Source organism: Egretta garzetta, unplaced genomic scaffold, assembly GCF_000687185.1.
Source record: "Egretta garzetta isolate BGI_Z169 unplaced genomic scaffold, ASM68718v1 scaffold360, whole genome shotgun sequence".
Classification (NCBI taxonomy): domain Eukaryota; kingdom Metazoa; phylum Chordata; class Aves; order Pelecaniformes; family Ardeidae; genus Egretta; species Egretta garzetta.
In genome coordinates this window covers 1,101,415-1,120,658 of record NW_009258261.1, presented here as the reverse complement: position 1 = coordinate 1,120,658, position 19,244 = coordinate 1,101,415, and the positions used below count along the sequence as shown (strand labels likewise).

General features: G+C 42.4%; 1 protein-coding gene across 5 annotated transcripts in view; it reads right to left on the bottom strand.

Moving 5' to 3' along the window:
• Nucleotides 1-41: 41 nt before the first annotated feature.
• The window catches only part of VPS54 (VPS54 subunit of GARP complex), a 53,118-nt gene continuing 33,915 nt past the window's right edge, over nt 42-19,244 (bottom strand). For all 5 annotated transcript variants that reach the window (XM_035897257.1, XM_035897201.1, XM_009641859.2 and 2 more), the window contains 11 exons: nt 18,710-18,839; nt 18,081-18,262; nt 17,195-17,307; nt 15,776-15,839; nt 13,481-13,586; nt 10,021-10,108; nt 8,273-8,394; nt 8,081-8,161; nt 4,333-4,440; nt 3,303-3,397; nt 42-1,262 (listed from right to left, as the gene is read on the bottom strand). In XM_035897257.1, coding sequence (XP_035753150.1) covers nt 1,157-1,262; nt 3,303-3,397; nt 4,333-4,440; nt 8,081-8,161; nt 8,273-8,394; nt 10,021-10,108; nt 13,481-13,586; nt 15,776-15,839; nt 17,195-17,307; nt 18,081-18,262; nt 18,710-18,839 — 1,195 coding nt within the window. In that variant the 3' untranslated portion in view covers nt 42-1,156. The remainder of the gene's footprint in view (nt 1,263-3,302; nt 3,398-4,332; nt 4,441-8,080; nt 8,162-8,272; nt 8,395-10,020; nt 10,109-13,480; nt 13,587-15,775; nt 15,840-17,194; nt 17,308-18,080; nt 18,263-18,709; nt 18,840-19,244) is intronic.

The window sequence follows — 19,244 nt, the reverse complement described above, 5'->3', positions numbered from 1 at the left end:
TAGCTTTATTTTGACTGACAATTAGTGACATCTGTTATGCTAACAGATAAGCATGCCTGTCTGAAGAAACCATAGGCACACGCACGCTGTAGACCATTCCGTCGTACACAATCATCACGGGGTTAGGCACTCGCACTACGGTGAGGTGAAGAGGTGGGAGGTGAAGTACACAGGCACTTTTACTTAGTTACTGGCAGCATCCAGTCTTAAAAGGTAGTTATTAAAAACTCTTAAATAAATTAATTTCAGTTGCACCTTCCTTCATGGTGCAACCTTTTATAAGCAGCCTAAAAACTTGAAAATTCTTCCTGCTCTCTTTTCTGCATCCTCCTCTGTCTTTGCACACACCGCCTCCTGCCTTTAGAACCGCCAAGCGATGGGCAAAGTCCTGAAACGCTCCCTGTCCTTACCCGCCCGTCAGCGGCGCTGCCTCACCCGTGGCCGGGTAGGTGCGGGAAACCACCCCCAGGCCAGGCTTTCTGCTGCCTTCAGATTCCGCCAGCAGCCCGCTGTCACCGCGCACCACCAGCATTTCACAGCTGTGCCCTGCAGGTGATGGCTTCAGGTGTTAGAACAGCGCGTCTCCAGCTGGCAGCGGAGCCCAGCTCTGAGAACTCCCCTGAAACAGGACTGCTCCCTGAATCCTATATGCAAGCAATCAAAAGACATTTATTTATATAAAGTTCTGTAAAAAAATAAATTTTAGAACAGCATAGTTTCATAGAGAAAAACATTTTCTACAGAGTTCCAACTGCAGGATTTTTATGTTGTACCATCATTAAATAAGGTGGGACACCGTGTGAATTTCATTGCACTAGAAGAAATGCAAAGCATCTTTTTAATATAAAGATATACAGAGCATTCTAGACAACTACAGCTGTGTTACAGCTATGTGTTCTTTTGGATTTGGTCCAAAGAAACCTGAGTCTGTTTCCAGAGAGAATGAAAAAACATTGCACAGACAGCTGATCACTTGTTTCTTGCTGAAGGACACTGGAAAGATCACTCCCTGCAGCTCGCTCCGAGTCCAGTTTCCCCGGCTATCAATAGTGTCCTTTCTTGGACTCCGGTCTTCAGTATTCACCTCACAGTCGTCACGCTGCTTAGAAGAAAGTTGGTCTGTTGTCAGAGCCAAGCGACTGCTCCCAGCGGATTATCACCTCTTCTGCTCCCAAATTTCAGCCATGTTTAGGTCTAGGTTGTTAAGGCCTTTCAGAGCTTGAAGGTTTCCAGTGTAAAAAGCTACATCTGAAGTCACCAGTCTGCAGTGAAACATACAACAAGATCAGCATCTGAACGGATCGCAGCCCCCTGGAGCATTCAGAAAAGCCACCAGGCTGCGCTTACAAGTTGGGCACACGGTTAACAACAATCCACATTCAAGTACTGTGCCTGGATGAGGCGTTTTAAATATCAGTTCAAAACTCAGCGCTACGGCGGTTTGCTTTACAGGAGCGATCGTACGGAATAACATCATTACTGCTGGGTGTCAAACTAGTTACAGGGAAGGGGGCTGAAACGACGAGTTCAGAAAACTCAGCAGGCATTGGGCATCTAAAACTTCTCTTGCCGTAATCCCAGGCTTATCTAGACTTAACCCCCCGATTCCACTGCAATTTAGAGTATTAGTTATTACGACATTCACGTCTATATTCTAGAAAGTTAATATAAAAGCAAAGCAATGGAACAGCAAAGCAGTTACGTTGTTTGTAACAGTTAAAATCCCTCATACATTGTGGAAACATATCTGTGGAGGACAGAAACGTGACCATGGCATTTCCGGTTAGAAATAGCAAGATGTAGGCATAGAAGTTGTATTTTCATCGTAAAAAATGAACAGGATTCACAGACCTGGATTTTTACTATTATTACAGAAACAGGCAGTTTAAAATAGGCTCAGCAAAGCACATTCAAAACGAGGTCAATGAAGACTGAACAGCAGCAAGTGAAATCCAGTGTGTGACGTTTCCCTTCTCAAAAGGCCCTGGCAACGCACTCCCAGAGCGTTGCGTCCTAACGTAAGCAGCTGCTGCCATGACAGAAAGAGACACAGACTGGGGATACTTCTGTTTCCAGCTGTAGCTGAGAGACCCTCCCGATGGTAAGGATGAGTGTGCTGGGAAATGCACCACTGGTCTGTCACCAGGAACACCCCCCCAGCCCCTCCTATCAAAAAGGGATCCACCCGCACCATCCAACCGCCAGCATCAAACAGAAGCGAGAGGAGCAGCGCAAGGACAGCACAGCACGCTCCTGAGGACAAGACTAGAACCCCCAGCGTGAAACACTCCCAACACGTTCTGGGTGCTCCCATCTCAGCTAGGGCCTCCCTCCCGTTGAGCGAGCTTGTTGGCTTACAAATACCTCAGTAAGTACCAAGGGCAGCGGGACGTTACCTTGCGAATACACCACAAGTACAGAAAACCATTTCAGAGAGATAAACTCTTCCACAGAGTACTAGGATGAATAAGCTTAAGCAGGACAAGTAAGAATAAACTGTGCGGGAACAAAACTCTTCTGCTTTCCAGAAACATTTGAAACATTTAGGAACTTCCTTCTCTGGCTTCTTCAACCTAAGACAAAGCTTTCCTGCACGTGGGTAGGCTGACTGAATTTCACCCTCACCACACTGCAAATAAACACCCCCAGGTCACTGAGAACGACTATAAATGCCACCGTTTCAGGGGACAGTCCAACTGACAACAGGATTCAGCCTGCAAGAGGCTGTCCGCTTCGCTGGGAGGTGGGTGACACCAGGCACAGCCGCACCTTCTCAGGAGAGGGACCACTGACCTGCTTTGGTGGTGGAGGGTTGGGCTGGGGCAGGAAAGGGGAAAAGCTCTGCGAGCGTAATCTCTGTTTCAAATCTAGTTCTGCTGTAAAAACAATTTCTGTACAGAAGCTGCCCATTGCACAGATGAAATACCATTTTTTCCTATTTTTACTTTGCTGGCACCATGAGTCATCATCCGCGTTTCAGAACTGCTTCACGAATCACGCAAGTCTTGCAAATTAAACTGTGGCTACTGCTGCTGCGCAAGAGGACAAGCAGCGATGCACAACTGAGGCAACCTACAGCAGGTTCCAGCAGGACAATGCCCAACTCCCAATCTATTACCCAGCTGATTGCATTCCTAGTTACTATGGAAAGGCATAAGTCATGTCCTTTCCTGTAAGAAAGCTCTAAATGGGACATACTAAAACACGGAGCATGGCTGGATTCTGCAATCACAACTTCCTTGCAGAAGACAAAGCCTGCCTATTTAAATTAAGCAGTGAAAAAAAAAAGTGCCCAAACGTACCCGTTCAGAGGTCCTCCATCATTGACTACGTTTAGGTGGGCCAGCTGCCTCTTCAGGTGAAGTTTGTAGCTTGCATTAATTCTTAAAAACAACATCTAGGAGAAACCACAAAACCAGGGTAAGGAACCGTCCCCATGCTTGCATCACTGCCTGCAGAGCGGAAATACAGCGCAAACACCTGAAATCGCTAACCTTCGGGTTTGGTTTTGCAGTTCATGTGATTTTCCTTTCTGCCAGTCCTTCGGCCTCCTAATCTTTCTGGCCACGTACAATATGTAGCATAGAGGACCGAAGACAGGCTCCCTTATTTGTTACGTGTTGCACCTAGAGGATACTTTCTTTGGGGCGTGAATTTTTCTTCCCTGCTGTCTGAAGCATCTAGCAACTCGTAATTAAGGCTAGAAGTTAGCAAATCTTTTTCCTGTGCTATCACCACTTAAAGTCTTTTTTTTCCAAGAGAAAGCATGAAAAACACTTTGAAGGGACCATTTAATTTGGTGCAAAAGAGAAACTACAACTTTGTATTCCGTGACTGGATTGGTACTTTCTGTCCTTAGATTTACAACTCTGCAGTAGCAATAACTGCAGCAAAATACTGAAAAAGCGCATCTGGTACAATTTGGCTGCAAAACACATTTAGGGACCTTCGGAAGCCGCTAAGTTTGAGCAGCGTTACAGAAAAATTCCCTAAAAGGGCTGTACTCGAGCCCCAGAGTGTTGCCATTTGTGTCGAATTTCAGCACTAATTCCTGAATTGAAGATCCACCTCTCCAGACATTAAAATGCAGCTCAAAATGCTGGAATCAGTCAGTTCTTTTTGCCTGTCTCATCGTTCTCCCTGCACGTCCAAACACTTCAGTTCAGACCGAGCTGTCTGCATGACTGCTGCCAACCCTTTAACGTGTGGGTTTCGCAAAGACTCAAAAAAAGAATTTTTTTCCCCCCTAGATAAAGCAGAAGTCTCTCTTGTTACTGAATTCATGTGCATTTGTAAGGGAGGTGTTACATGATTCACAAAAATAACATTCACCTGAGTTTGCTCCTCAGGAAGGAGATCATATATAGCTTCATGCATCTTTGCCATTTGCTTGCAGATATTCCTGAAGCATGCTGAAGGAACAGGAGCTTTCACTTCATACTGGAAATTAAAAAAAACCAAAAAACAAAACAGCTACTCCTTTCTGCCACCTTTATCGAGGAGAATCTCCAACAGCCGTCTGAAGCCCTGCATTGCTAATGATGTCGTGAATCAAGGCTCATTTAGCGTAGCACAAATTAAAACGGTCGCTGGGCATGATGCAATTCAGCCAAGGACCAACAGGATATAATCCTTCTTTATATGCAAACAGTGACATGCAAACCAGTATGAAATCTGAGGACTTCCCAACTTCACCTGTTCATCTTTGTTAGTTTGAAATGCTTCTCTTTGCTCATTACTTTTTGCTGGTTTCCGTTACCCTATGAATTACAGATGCAGAGAGAACAATCACTGTGCTACACAGATTCACGCTGCGTGGCCTGCAAGCTGGTCCTCTCCTTCAGATTTGCACAAGTCAACAACAGACAAGCAATTCTACCTCTGATGGATGTGCCCCTTGAGTACTTCATGAGAGAAAACTACTTCTCTAAGATCACACACATCCAAATTTCTGAAGAAACAAAGGAAAGGAAAGCATGAAGAAATGGAAGCTCCTGAAAACTCAGTATTGGCCACAAAAACACCAAAACAAACCAAACCCACCAAGAACATTGCAGAAATACCTTGGAAAACAAAAGCAGAAAACATTCCCTCTCCCAGTGACTGAGATCAAGAAACAAGACGCCGGAAACCACCAGATGGCAAGAGACTTGCTACAAAGGGAACAAAATTCTTACGTCCCCACCCTTTATATGGAAGATCTGAATGTGATTTCAGAAACACTTTGAAAAACTATCCCAGGAACAGTGAAGCCAGCTCCTCAGTTCCTGGTGGAGAGGCTGTGCGAGCACAGGCCTGGGTGCTAGCACACCCTGTGCTGGCAGGTCATCTCTGGTAGGATGATAATTCCCCACAGAGCATTGCACAATGCAGTGGAAGAGCTGAATCACTATAACTAAATTATTTACAAACACGTGGCAGCAGATGCTCTCTCTTATGTTAGCCTGAATTGTGAAAGAGAACAAAGCTTGCTTGAGTGTGAGACAAAAAAAAAAAAAAAAAAGAAATGGGGAGTTTTGAGAAAGTCTTTATGGAAAACCAAACCGATGACCTCATTTTGACAGGAGAAGTAGTAGAAAAATAGTGCTTACTGCTCCAGGAGCCCTGCTCCCTGCATGGGACAACCGCACAGCGTACAGGATTGTGCCTCAAGACACGAGTGCTAGGCAACAACTGATTTACAGTTTACCAGTATGCTGTAAAGCCAAAGGATGCTGGCAAGCTGCAGCAATGGCTCTTGCATGGCTACAGGCAAATCAAACTTCATTGTGACGAGGGAAAAGCAACAGCACCAGAAGGAAACATGAGCTTCAGCCCTGGCCATTTTTATCTCCAGCTAAGGTCAACAGCGTGTAATACCATGAGGGATCAGACAAAGATTTACTGCTCTTCTGTCCAAACAGTCACAAGACAGCGAGCTCCAAGAGAAGCTAAGAACTCGCACTGGATTTTTTCCACAAACTTTTTAAAAATCTATACCTTTTCCACTTGTTAATTACAGCTGTTAAATACTCCTGTTCCTGTTCTATCTCCCTGCCAAAGTTAATGGGCAGATGCTGCGAACTGCCTGCGCTGTTGCGGAACGCCCCGCTGAGCGCACGGCCTCATCACGGTGGCACTGCCTGAAGACAGCTCCTGTTCCGTGGAGCTCCCAGAGGCAGCAAGGCCTGGAACCGCAAAAGTAGCTTGTCCACGTTACCCAAGTGCTGGGTCAACGTCCCTTCTACTGAACCAAACCGTTTGTCTCCCACAAAGCAGGTTTCTAGACAGCACAGTATTTGTTTTTAAACCATGCTGCTATGAAACTTGCTTGCTTATACATTCAGATTTACACACTTCAAAGCAGGTGACCGCTTTATCCACAAGGCACTGAAATATTTACTCTCACAGAACACATAAAACAAAGAACACACTGACATGGTTGTGCTTTCATGCCCATTTGCAAATTTCCTGGTTTTATGGTCTTCACAGCCTTCAGTGCCAAGATTTCATTATTTCAGGAACAAGATGAGCCAAATTATGGGGTATGTTAGGAACAGAGGCAAATCAACACATGGTCTCCTTTTCTCCTGTACTCTGTGGGTTGCAGTCACATGAGCCAGGCACTCTCACTCAAGCTCGTAAGAGCTCCAACGGACAGAAAGATTCTCAGTTTCTCTCTTGTGCCAGCTCACAAGAGGAGAATGGGCTGTAAAGATGGAAGGACAGTAAGGGATGGATACTTGTAACTACCACCAAGAACATAAACTGTGTTACTGGTTTGTTGTGGGCTAACGTGTTTAGTATCAATAATCTAAATTCTTTCATTTGTCTTTTATTTTCAAGAGATAAAGGGTTAAAGTGACCAAAAAGACATGTTACTTCATAGAACAGGTATTTTTATGTGGGGCAGAAAACCAAAAAGCAGCAGACCACTATCTGCATCTTTAGAAAAAGGCATAAACACGTTTTAAAAAGTGCAAACACAACAGGGGGTGGGGAATCCTAATTTGAATGCTTTGGCTTTTCCCCTCCACTAAGTTTAGGTAACACTATTTGATAGTTCAAAGAAACAGATGAAAAGAAAAAACACAACATAAAATAAACAATAACACAAGAGAGAAGACAGAAATGCTGCCTGTTACAGCTGCCCCACTGCAGCCCCTATCAGCCTGTCCCCAACCTGTGCTCCACCAGGGAGATTCTGTGCTTCTCATGAGCTCCTACAAGGAAGACGTTGGCCCAGGCCAATCAATCAAATCAGTCAGTAAAAGATTAATTTTTTTTTCTCTCATGAAACAGCTTTTTTTTTTTTTTTTTTTTTTTTTTTTTTTTTAAAAAAAGAGCATAAGATTCAAAGCAAAACACTAAGCTCCTATATTTTATCCATCACATCTGTGGGCCCAGCAGGTCCCACCTTGGGGCAGTCTCTCAGTGTACTGCACCTCGAGATGAGCCAGAGTGAGTGGATCCAGCCCAGGACCAACCTGTTCCTCTGATGAGCGTTCAAAGACCAGAAAACACTAAGAGCGCCTCATGGGACAGCTGTTAGCATTGTTACACAGCAGAAACTGTTAAGCGCAGACCTCCACCCCCCAGGCCTGCAGTCCCATAGAAGAGCTGGTCCTTCCCCTCCAGAAACTCTTCCTCCTCAGCAGTTTTTTGGTTGTTTCCTCAGCTGCAGGAAATTACATGCTCCCCAATTCCAAAGAGGCACCGTCGGGAAGAGAAGGAAACGGGAACTGGCTCAGCCTGACTGCAGACAAGAGCTGTCAGCGGATAAAACTGCTGAGGGTAGGAAAGCACTTCAGTTTCTAAACACCAGAGCATCTGCGCCAGCCAAAGCATTTCTGTTATTGCTGAAGGAGTAAATGAACAATTTTTTTTGTGGGGGTGAAGGCAAACAATACCCAGGTGGCAAACGTTAAGACAAAACACATTCACAAGTACAGCACAGAGATTTGTGCTTATACAGTTTAGAGAAGTTCAAACAATTCCTGATTAGGAAAGTTTAAGACTCCATTTGAAGCATCTAAAGGGTAGACAACGAGACCTCCAATTGCAATTTAGAGAGTGTATAATTATTTCCATAAATCATTACCTTGGATAATAGTTTGTCAAATAAGCTATCCATTATGGCAACGAGCTTTGCTGAAATTTCAGCTATGTGGTCGTGATAATCCTGTAATGGAAGAAAGCAGGTTTTATTTACTATCTAACGGCATTCATATTTTTCAGAGCACAGCTGAAAAGCAGAACTTTGCATTTAATTAGGAAATGCCAAAAGAATTACCTTTGTAATGTGGTCAAAATGCCTGAGCATGCTAAACTGCTTCGGCTGCAGTCGAGCTTCAAAATGAGCCCTGATGATTGGAATGTAGTGTACGATTAGCTGTAGGCAACGTGAAGAAAGGGCTGTAAATCCAGAAGCGGGAGAGGGAAAGAAAAATAACTTAATTATTACCCAGGAACAGTAATTTTCTATAGACTGAATCTCCTTTAACATAAGTAATAGATCTGACAATTTAACATGGTTGGTTTTGGGCTTGTTTGTTTGTTTTTAATGGAGGTAAGCATTTGTTTCCACTGAGAACCCCACGCAGTGAAGACACCAGACTAGTACCTGGCTATTCACACCCAGCTTCTGTAAGATACAGGATAAGGGACTAATTTTACAACAGGCTTTAAGTGTCTACTTGACATTTTGAGCCCTGAGCATACACAGACATCAGAGAGATCTCAAAAGACCTGACTCATCAGCTACCTAACCCTGGCAGCCACATTCTCAAGGCATCAATATTACTTCTGTGGGAGGGGTACACGAACACTCTTCCTGGCCAGCGCTGAGCTGCCCAGAGCCAGCTCCTGCCTGTGGTGCCGGCAGATATTCCCAAAACTGAGCTTCCCCCCCTGTGCCTACCAGGGCCTAAGCTGGCAGCAGGACACATGGTGGTGCCAGAGTGGTCAGCACATTGGCCAAGCGTTCTGGAGCAAAGACCTGACCCAGCTTTTCTCTGCTCACTTGTGTCTGCTCCAACACTACGGCCCCTCGGGGGGAAGCCTCTCAATCCATCCTCCTCACACTATTCCCTTTTGAAAAGGGAAATGCAGACTGGTAATCAGGACACCCTGAAACATGGAAACTGCAAGTTCAAACACCCGCTTCAACCCATCAACCAAAGGCTCTTAATTTCAGGAGGTAGTTTAAAACCGGGGGTCTCAAGTAGCGTGTCAGACTTTCCTGTAGCATGGAACTGGGCACCTAGTCCACCCCCAGATTTTCAGAGCAGCTGAAGCAGTCCAGGCAGGTAGCTTGAGGCTGACAATTCAGCTAAATAGCTGCACACTGAAAATGAGAAACTCTAAAGCCCAAATCATAGTTTAGATTCAGCACGCAGACACAGAGCCCTAAGTTACCTGACTGTGCTGGGACACTCAGCCACATAAAGGCTAACTATTCAATTCAGAGCCACCCACAGAAATAATTTTGCACATTACTGACATGCGGTTATAACCCACAGGAGCTGTATGTGGACACAGTGTTACAGAATACAGCACCACAGGGCAGATGGGACAGCACAGCTCAGTGAAATGCACAAGGAGACAGGGGTTTGGCTGCATTCCTCTACCTACCTGCCTCCAATCTCAAGATCTGAACACTAAGCAGCATCCAAGCATGCCAAAGTCACCACTGAAAAAGTAACGACACCTTCCCACAGTCAAAACATTTTCATGGAAAACTTGCTAGCCTGTATATTTGTTCTTATATTTCCTTTGTGTAACACAGTGAAGCTTTACATTTAAAGTGATCCTGCAGTGAGCAAAGGAATTTGATGGATTTTAGTGCAGCCCTTAACCAGACAATTCACTAGCTTTCATACATATTTTACCCCCTGCCAGCAAGGTCTTATCAACCTCTCTGTTCCATGCATGGCACCACAACACAAACATAGCTTATCGTAAGTGTTCAGTTTTTTTGCGTTTCGTATTTTTAACAGGCAGGAGAACAAGCTTTGACATTTTAAATATAGAAATCCATACCTAGGTTTTTTGTAGTGATTGTTTTCAAACCAACAACTTGTAGCGCACCAGCTCCAAGCACTAGCTGGCAACTTCTAGAGTTGAAATACTGTGAGCAAGAAAAAGAAAGTGAAAATTTATGCTGACTCTAACAACTACACATAATCACAGTTTAAAAATACCATCAACAGAATTATGCAAGATTAAACAGATTATTACAAAGTAAATGAAGGCCAGTACCAGAGTGTCACATACTCCTTGCTACAGGAGTCCATGACTGTTAACTAGTAAGGCAAAAGGAACTATTTCACCACTCTCAGTAGTCACTGGCCCGTAGTATTTTTTTGACTCAGCTTACGCTAAAGCACTCACGGCAGCGTTTCCGCAGAGGGAAGTAGAAATACTGTTACTAAAAACCCAAGTTAGCTGCTCAGTGATTTCAATTCAGGGACTAATTTCTGCTTCTCTGAGAGACCTTTGGGTGAGGCTTCTCTCAGAGTGAAAGTAAAGTAGCAAGTCAGACTTGCTGCAGACTATGTTCAGCCTTACTTTGAAAGCCATACACAAGAATGGCTTTATACTACAAAGCATACTTCTCAAACCAGGGCCTTGGGTGGAGTGAAAGGTAAGAATCTCACTAGTTTTGCCAAGTAGAGTAGAAAAGTGTAATATCAGAATGGACAATATCAAAAGAACAAGTTTCTGCTCTGCCTCTAGACCTTCCCCACTGCTGATGTTAAAGAAAACTTGAAAGCACTGAAACTCACTGCTGCTGAGGTGGCTGAGTCTGTATTTCTAACACTATAAAATACCAAGATTAAGAAATGATAAGCGGATGATGTTAAGCCATGTCAAAAAACAATTCTGTAAGAAAACTGGGTATTGCGGATGACTCATGACTTGATCTTCCTAACTTAGTTCCATGAGAAAAGAAGTTATCATTAAATGCACACAGGCCAGCAAGGTCTCTGGACAGTAAGACAGTTCCTGTTAGCATATTCTGTCTTATTTTGGAATTCTGCTCCACCACCCAGCTCGAGACACCAGATAGTCTAGACTGGCTTGGGTGATGCAGTAGAGACAGAAGAGCCATTGCTGCTGCCCCCAATTCCTGCTCTGAATGGAGAGCAGAAGTCTCAGGGCTCGCGTTTGAATGGAACTGTCCTGCTGACACTGGGGTAGAAATCAGGAGGCAAAACCTACAGAGCACTGACCCCTTCTCTTGCACCTGAAGACAGATTCAGAAGGAATTGTGACAAGGCTGCCCTGCAGCTTGCGTCTGCACCACAGAGGATTTCCCTCACATAGAGCTCCCTTTTTTTGGGGCCACAATCCTGCCTCACAGGTCTTGCTTCAGGATAATGCAAGAACAAACCCAAAATTTCAACCCTCCTTGAGTAAAAACAGGAAACAATTTTTCTGGCTATTGTCAGTCATAAGACTCAGGACCAGAGAGGATATGCCATTAACACCATGCACCCGCTCTGGGGTCTCAGAGTGGTGTATCCAGGGCCAGAAAAACAACCCAGACCTCGTGCCACAACTGAACCTGAGCTACGTGTGGCCCCTGACCTGAGAGAAGCACAATCTACTCTGCTGAAGACAGAAGTCAGGATCTGAAACTCCTTCTCCTGAAAAGCAAGACCTTTTCTTATGCCTCCTGGTCGACTTTAGAAGTAGATCCACTGAACCAAAGACAGATATACCCTACACAGCCTAAGCTCCTCTGAGGTGTTTAGCTCAGGTTAGCGCCAACTTGTCGACTGTGTGGCAGACCATTAAAAACATGCTCTATAAAGGATGATAGACACACGTACTCCCCCCCCACCTTTCCTAAGTATTTCTGTTACCAGATGGCCTGTTGCAGACAAAGCAGCAAGGAAGTAGCATGCCTGAAACAGCAAAAGAGCAATATCCCCTCCTTGTGACTGCTTGGAGGAAAACATCTCTGTGTTCCAGCACCGTGGCTGCCAGCCTTCTCTTGTCTGCACCAGCTAAACAACTCCAGTAATTATGATCATGTGTTTGTTCATACACAGGTGTTATTTCACTCTGGTTGCAGCCAAAGCCCAAAATGGCCCGGAATTTCATTACCTGGGAACACTTTGTAGCTTCTATCACAATAAAAACTAGCTCTCGCTACCTTCAAAGCTTGCTAGCTCTGACAGCTGTCAAACAAAAAGTGTAGTGACTTGCAAGGATATCCCAAGTGGCTCTTATTTTGTTCAAACTGTAATAAATTAGCTTCCGGGTTTTGCTAGCTGCTCTTGTCATCTCTCCAACTGATGGCACCTCACTGCCAGATAGGAAATACAGTAATTAAACTGCACATGATGTTTGAATATCAAGGAATAAAACATAAAATTACATAGAGCCAGAACAAGATATAGTAGGGAGAGAGAAGTAACACAGAGATGCAGATCTGGCCAAGTTTGAGGCATCTGCTGCTATTCAGCCTGCCTGCGAAAAGGTGCTGCAAGACCTGAGTGAAGCAGAACAAGAGGTGAAGAGGGACATCCTCAGTCCCAGACCGACGGATTTGCCTTAGATAGCGCTTTCAAAGGTGAAGGTTCGTGGATGAATCTGAATAATGACTGCAGGGAGGAGTGCTCCTGCATACGGTTATTCTGATAAGAACTACTGACAGGAAGATTATTTAAAGGTCCATCTCCGAGGGTGTGTTTTCCATCCCCCACGTTATGTAAAATGTACTTTTGGAGAGTAGAATCTGTTTGTCTTTTATCAATTACGCTTATGTTCAGAAGTCTAATACCTGACATAACCTTTGTAGGCAGACACAAGTGAAAACCTTGAAATAAATTAACTGTTAGGCTTTTGCCATATATACATATACATATATATATACACACACACATATATATGAACGACAGTTTTAAGGTGCATTCATGTGTTCCTTTTATTATTGTTTACTTACATTACCTTGCAGTATTTGTGTTTTACCAGCTTTCCTCTTCTCTAGTGAGAAATAAATGACAAAAAGGTCCTGGTCTTTCATCATCTTTACATTTTACAACAGAAGCTTCACCCCATATTATTTTTCATGCCTCTACTGACTATACTTCTACTGACTTGTAAAAACCAAGGGACTCATTTCCTTCCTGAATATAGATGTATCTCTGTGGCATCTGGGATCAAATTGCTTTTTCTTCAGCAGCTTTAATCCCACAGCCAGCCTGAAGGACAGGCAACTATGACAAACACTACTAGATGGGATTTCCAATATTCCAGGTGAACAAGCAGAAGGACAGCCTTCCCAAAGTTCATTCGCACAACAAATTGCATCTTTAATGCCCTTAGCTTAAAAGGCTGCCTTATGGCACAGTAACAAATGCAATGCTTTCTAGACAATTCATATCATTTATATGAAATCATAAAAGCATGAGAAGCATTACGGAGAGTAAGAAACGTTCTCCGCCCTGAATATCCCTGATTAGCACAGATGGTACATTTGGAGTCATACCTTCAGTAAATCAGACAGGCGGGTAAGCATGTCAGTGGTGATGGAAGGAATGTTATCCACACACTGGCAGTACTCAAGGATTATTCTTATTAACAGCAATACTGTCCTACAAGAGAGTAAACAGCCAAATATGTCATCTCAGTGCACAGATGTTTAAAAATCAAACACAGGCCAGTCACATTGATAGAAAGCTACCTAATGCTAGAGTTTATAGCGTTAAATAAACCCACTAACTGATCTGAAGCAGAAGTAAAACAGAAAAGAAGGTTATAAAAAAACCCACAAAGATGTTTATAAAGAATACCCATTCTACAGGGTGGCATGTCAAAAAAGTACTTAACATATATGAGAGAAAATCTCTAAGGTTCACTGGTATAACTTTTAAATCTCAAAAAAAAGCTGCTGTGGAACTAGAAGTCTCCATGTAAATGTTGGCAGGGGACAAAAAATCCAAAGCTCCTTTCTTATACTACTACATAATTCTGGCCAACTCTGAGCAAGTATAAAAATCCGCAGAATATAGACTACAACCACCACTGAAAAGGGTGTAATGAATGCTAAGGAGTCACAGAGAAGGCAGCTGTGAAGAAACAGCACCAAATATTCAAATATGCTCAACATCTGTAGTTTCCCCTGACTTCATCAGGCACGGGGAGAATTGGGAGCTACTGGATGGAACTAAGGCAGCTCCACAAAGAGCAGGTACACTCCTTTGAATTCAAATACACAGAAGGCAGGAAAACGAAGGCAAGATCAAATGTTCAGTGTAGATATTCTAACACTTCAAAAAGTTAAATCTCTTTCTTCCTTCAGGCAGTAGAGTGCAGAAAGATAATGAACAACAAACTAAAAACAAACACCTGGAGAATTTTTGGGGAACATCTAGGTTTTTTCATGAATGCATTTAATTTGGTTAAATACGATGAAACTGTATGTAGAAGTGTATAAAGCTGAAACAAGTATTTGCACCAACATGAAGCTGACAATTGCTTCACAGAGCTAAATATAACAAGTTTTAAGTGAGCGGACATGGATTATGAAACACATCATCTTTTAAGTAAATTTTATCCTTTAAAGCATCTTCAAATGCTCCTACTCGACCCAAAATGCTCTTTTGCAGTGATGTTAGTTGGTTGGCACAGAAATTCTGAGACATCAGCTTCTGTTTGTAATTGAACAGCAACACATCATCGTGAAGCAACTCATAAAATGACAGCTAGTCATAGACATTATGTATATCAGAACTTTTAAGTTTGGGCTAAATTGATGTTAGGACTCTGGGGAGTGAGATCTTCCAGGTTTTACTCCCTCCTCAAAACCAAACACTCTCACGCATATTTAATGCTTAAGCCTCACAGTCTTTGGAAACACAGCATGCTTTTATATGAAAGAAGTATGTGAGTATCATATATTTTAAAATGCCTTTGATATAACCAGCTTTAAGAAACTACTTTCCAATCTAAAGCAATGAGGATACCAAGAAATAGCATATGCAGATTCTTAGATAGCCCATATCTTATTTCTTATTCTGAATAAGATAAGCAATCATTCAGTAGTGCACTCATGTATTTTGGGGTTGTTTAGCCTGAAGAAGAGAAGGCTCTGGGGAGATCTTATTGTGGCCTTTCAGTACTTAAAGGGGGCTTATAAGAAAGATGGGGACAGACTTTTTAGCAGGGCCTGTAGCCATAGGACAAGGGATAACGGTTTTAAACTAAAGTAGGGTAGATTCAGGCTATATGCAAGGAAGAAATTTTTTTACAATGAGGGTGGTGAAACACTGGAACAGGTTGCCCAGAGAGGTGGTAGGTGCCCCATCCCTGGAAATACTCAAGGTCAGGCTGGACGGGGCTCTGAGCAACCTGACTGAGTTGGAGATGTCCCTGCTCACTGCAGGGTGGTTGGACTAGATGATCTCTAAAGGTGCCTTCCAACCCAAACTACTCCATGATTTTGCCAGAGAGAACCCATATTGCAAGAAATAACAGCATGCTATGAAGACAAACCCGTATTTTCATGACTATGTGTTTTCATGAAATAATTGAAAAAACAAACAAAAAAGTGAAACCATAAATTTCAGCGTAGTCACTCAGAGAAGCAGCAGCATTTTAATGTACAGAAGAGCTTGCCATGTTTTATAACTGTTTGGGAACTAAAGAGAAACTAGTCTGTGGAAGGAGAGTTGGGGTTTTTTTTTATTTAAATAAGACTGCTAAAGCTGTTAGTATTCATCACAGTTCTACTTAAAAGTTCTTGCCAACTAACCCACTGCTGAGAGAAAAGAGTGCATCTTACCCAACTGTTGCATATTTTTGTCCTTCTACAATAAGGAATTCAGTTGGCTTTCTTTCTTCAGTAGCTAGACATTTTAGCAAGAAAGGAAAAGGGATGAGTTGAACTAAAAACAAGTACAAAAAATACTAGTTTCTAAAAATTTCGTGTTCACTTGCTAGGGCTTGAAAAAACCCACAATTAATCTTTGGACCACTCCTCTCTTACAATATATATTATATAGTTGGTCATCCATTGTAATTATTACAACCCGTAAAGTTACTTCATTATCTGCCGGGATTTTAGATAAAAATTCCCCAAAAGTCCCACTGTCATTATGGACTTAGAAACTTCAAATACAACAGGATACAAGTAGAAAAAGAAAAGCAGAAAAAGTAACTAGGTTTTCTACTATACATTCTCAAATTATTTGCTGCGTATATTAATATTTTAGCTTCAAACCACTTCCTCCTCAGGCTTCATAGTAGAAGCTCTTACTGTTGCAGTTTTTCCTGACAAATTTGATGCCAGCAGTTTCCTATATTCTTGAAGGAAGCTGCAAGACTTTATTTTAAGAGCAATGGTCGATGATCATGTTTTGGTGTCATGTTCCATAATTGGAGTGATTATCGCCTAATACGCTTTCTGTATCTGCTATATTCCTTTTGGGGGGGGTGTCAGGGTTTCTCCACCATGACATTACTGTATACTGTATTTTCTTCCTTCTCATCTATTGCCATTTTCCTTCCCCTGTATGTACGTTTTCTTCCTCTTCTAGCTGTTCACACACATTCATTGGTGCAATATTGGATGACTATTCCCACAAGGCAAGAATGCATTATGCTTTCCCATTTTGCACACAGGGAAATAGGGCACAAGGAGAAAAAAAGTGACTTGTCTGAGGTGAAATGAGGTTTCTGTGGCACGGTAAATAATTCAACGTCCATGAGTTTTCACTTCCATGAGCAGCCACATAGCATTCTGCCTTTCACTTGAACAACTGGCAGATGAAGTAGCGTGAAGGACCAAGCTTTGTCCAACACAAGGGGGGCTGAGCACACACGCATGCTGCTCGGTCCCTTGCAACACCTCAGTGGTATGTTCTGAGGAAAGACTTAATTTGTGCAAAGACTGTAAGCCTCTGCACTGGGAATACTTGTATAAAAAAGTAGCTCTGTCCCTGTGCTAACACTTAAATGGGTTTTCAAAAAAATAAATAATCTTTTAAGGTCAGCACAAGAAGTTTCAACACAAGTTAACAGAAAAAAAAAACCAAAAAAAAAACCAAAAAAAAAAAAAAAAGCTAACAACTTTCTTCTAATGCCCCCAGAAGACAGCAGGCAAACACAGATCAAGAGTGACACTGGAATATGTCCATCAACATTCAATAGCAGCATTTACTGATAATAAATTCAGTTAACAGTAGGACTTCAAGATACATACCTGATGTTTTTTTTTCAGGGAGAGAAATTCTGCCATCTGACACCGAATCAACAAGATCCTGAAACTCGGCAGGAACTTCAGCTTGCTTCCAGCGCTCATTGTCCAAAAGTAGGCTAGTTATAAGCACAAAAGAAAGGAGGCCAAGAAAATGAAATAACTTGTCTTGATGCTTTTCCTTCCTGTAGTGCTGTGGAATCATAACTACAGTAGTTTAAAAAAAGCCAGTGGCCCAAAGTGTTGTTATTCATCTTCATTAGAAAGAGGTGCCGAACAACTGGCAGTAGCGAAACAGAAAAGCACCATGTTGGCCTAGAGATCTCACAATTTGTTCATTCAGTCTATCACAGATGACAAAAGACTACACTAGGCAATAAAGATCCTTATGAGATCACTGCCACTGAAATAATGTGAAGCTTTAGATGGATGGGAGCAAAAAGACTTGATGTATGTTACTGGGAAGGCTGTTCCCCAATTGGGTTTTTTTCAGTTGTTTTTGTTGGAGGAGATTTGGGTTGTTCTTTGTTTGTTTGTTTGGGGGTTTTGTTCAGTTGCTTTTTTTTAAAAAAAGTTGGAAGTGAATTATCCTAAAGTTACTTAATCCCTGAGACAGAGCAATCCTGCCCTTCAATGTCAGTCTTAAGTACCTGCTGTAGCTACTACTGTCCTTTTTTAGGTAACTGTAGAACAACTCAATTTGAGGAAACTAAGTTATGAAAACAGTAAATGTCTAAACCAACAGGAAATAAGTGGGTTTTAATACAGTTCTTTCACCCCCTGCTCTTAAGTACAACTGACTTACTAGTGTTCTAGGCAACAAAAGACTGTTTGCCTGGCATATAATTGGTAAAATTATTCACATAAGAACACAAAGATCTATCCAGAGTACCTTAGTTTTGTCTTCCTCTCCTCATGGAATCTATTCACAAACCTATTGGCTTGACTCTGAAGTGCTCCTCGCAAGGACATACTTTTCCTGCCACAGATCTGCTCGGTATCTAAGATAAAGCCTTCCATCAAGCGAGAAAGAGCAACAAACTCAATGGAATTCAGCTTCTCCAAGAAGCCATCCTGTACGCAAAGAAAACCATTGTAAGGAGACACAACACCACAAAAATTCAGAGGTGTAAAGAAATAACTAGTCAGCACATCTAAGGGCTACTAGTATTTTAAGAGGCACATTATTTAACCCTACATGGAACAGAGAAGGCAGATTGCAGTGCAAGCAGCTGCCTTGTCATAGATACGCATTCTCTGCATGGAGCTTCAAAGACTGCAAGTCAGAATATTAAAAAAAAAAAAAAAAAAAGGAGCAGAAACCCACATTAACTTACAGTGACATGATATGTTAATGCTTGTGTGCTCTGGGCATTAACATCAAGTGCCTGTGGCAGCAGGAACAGTTACTTAATTTCAACTGAGAATGCCATTTCAGAACTCTCACTCATTAAACTGTAACTTGGGAGTAATTCTCGTTAAGGATGAGACACCAACAGCAGTCTGACCCAAGCTCCTTACCTTTGCTCTTGCCATGAGGAACTTGACTGAACGATCATGGCAGATATCAGAGGCATTATAAAGTAACTCTTGAATATTGTTTGCCAGCCTGACCAGTTCCAGGTCAGTCAGCTTCATGTCATCACTGATCCTACAAATGACAGAACCAATTGGTTGAGCATCAATTTATAAAAAAAACACCCAGTATTTCTGCTCACATGTTGAAGGAGGAAAGAGCCTTGCAGCAACTGTCAAATGCAGACAGTCAGTTAATCACCAAAGTCACTTTGTACAGATGGGATCGTCTAAGCTGCTGTCAATGTCATGTCAGTCCCTGTAACAAGGAAATGCACAACTGCACATCCTTACATCTTGTTTTAAATCCACATTCTAATTGCTATTAATGGTCTAAGAGAAAACATGATATAGCCATTACTAATACAATAGATATGATTAACATTTGCTGAGCTAAGATTTACCCAGCTCCTGTAACACTTGAGCATCACAAGCATACGACAGATAAAACACAGCATTTTTCTTCCAATGCTAGTGTAAG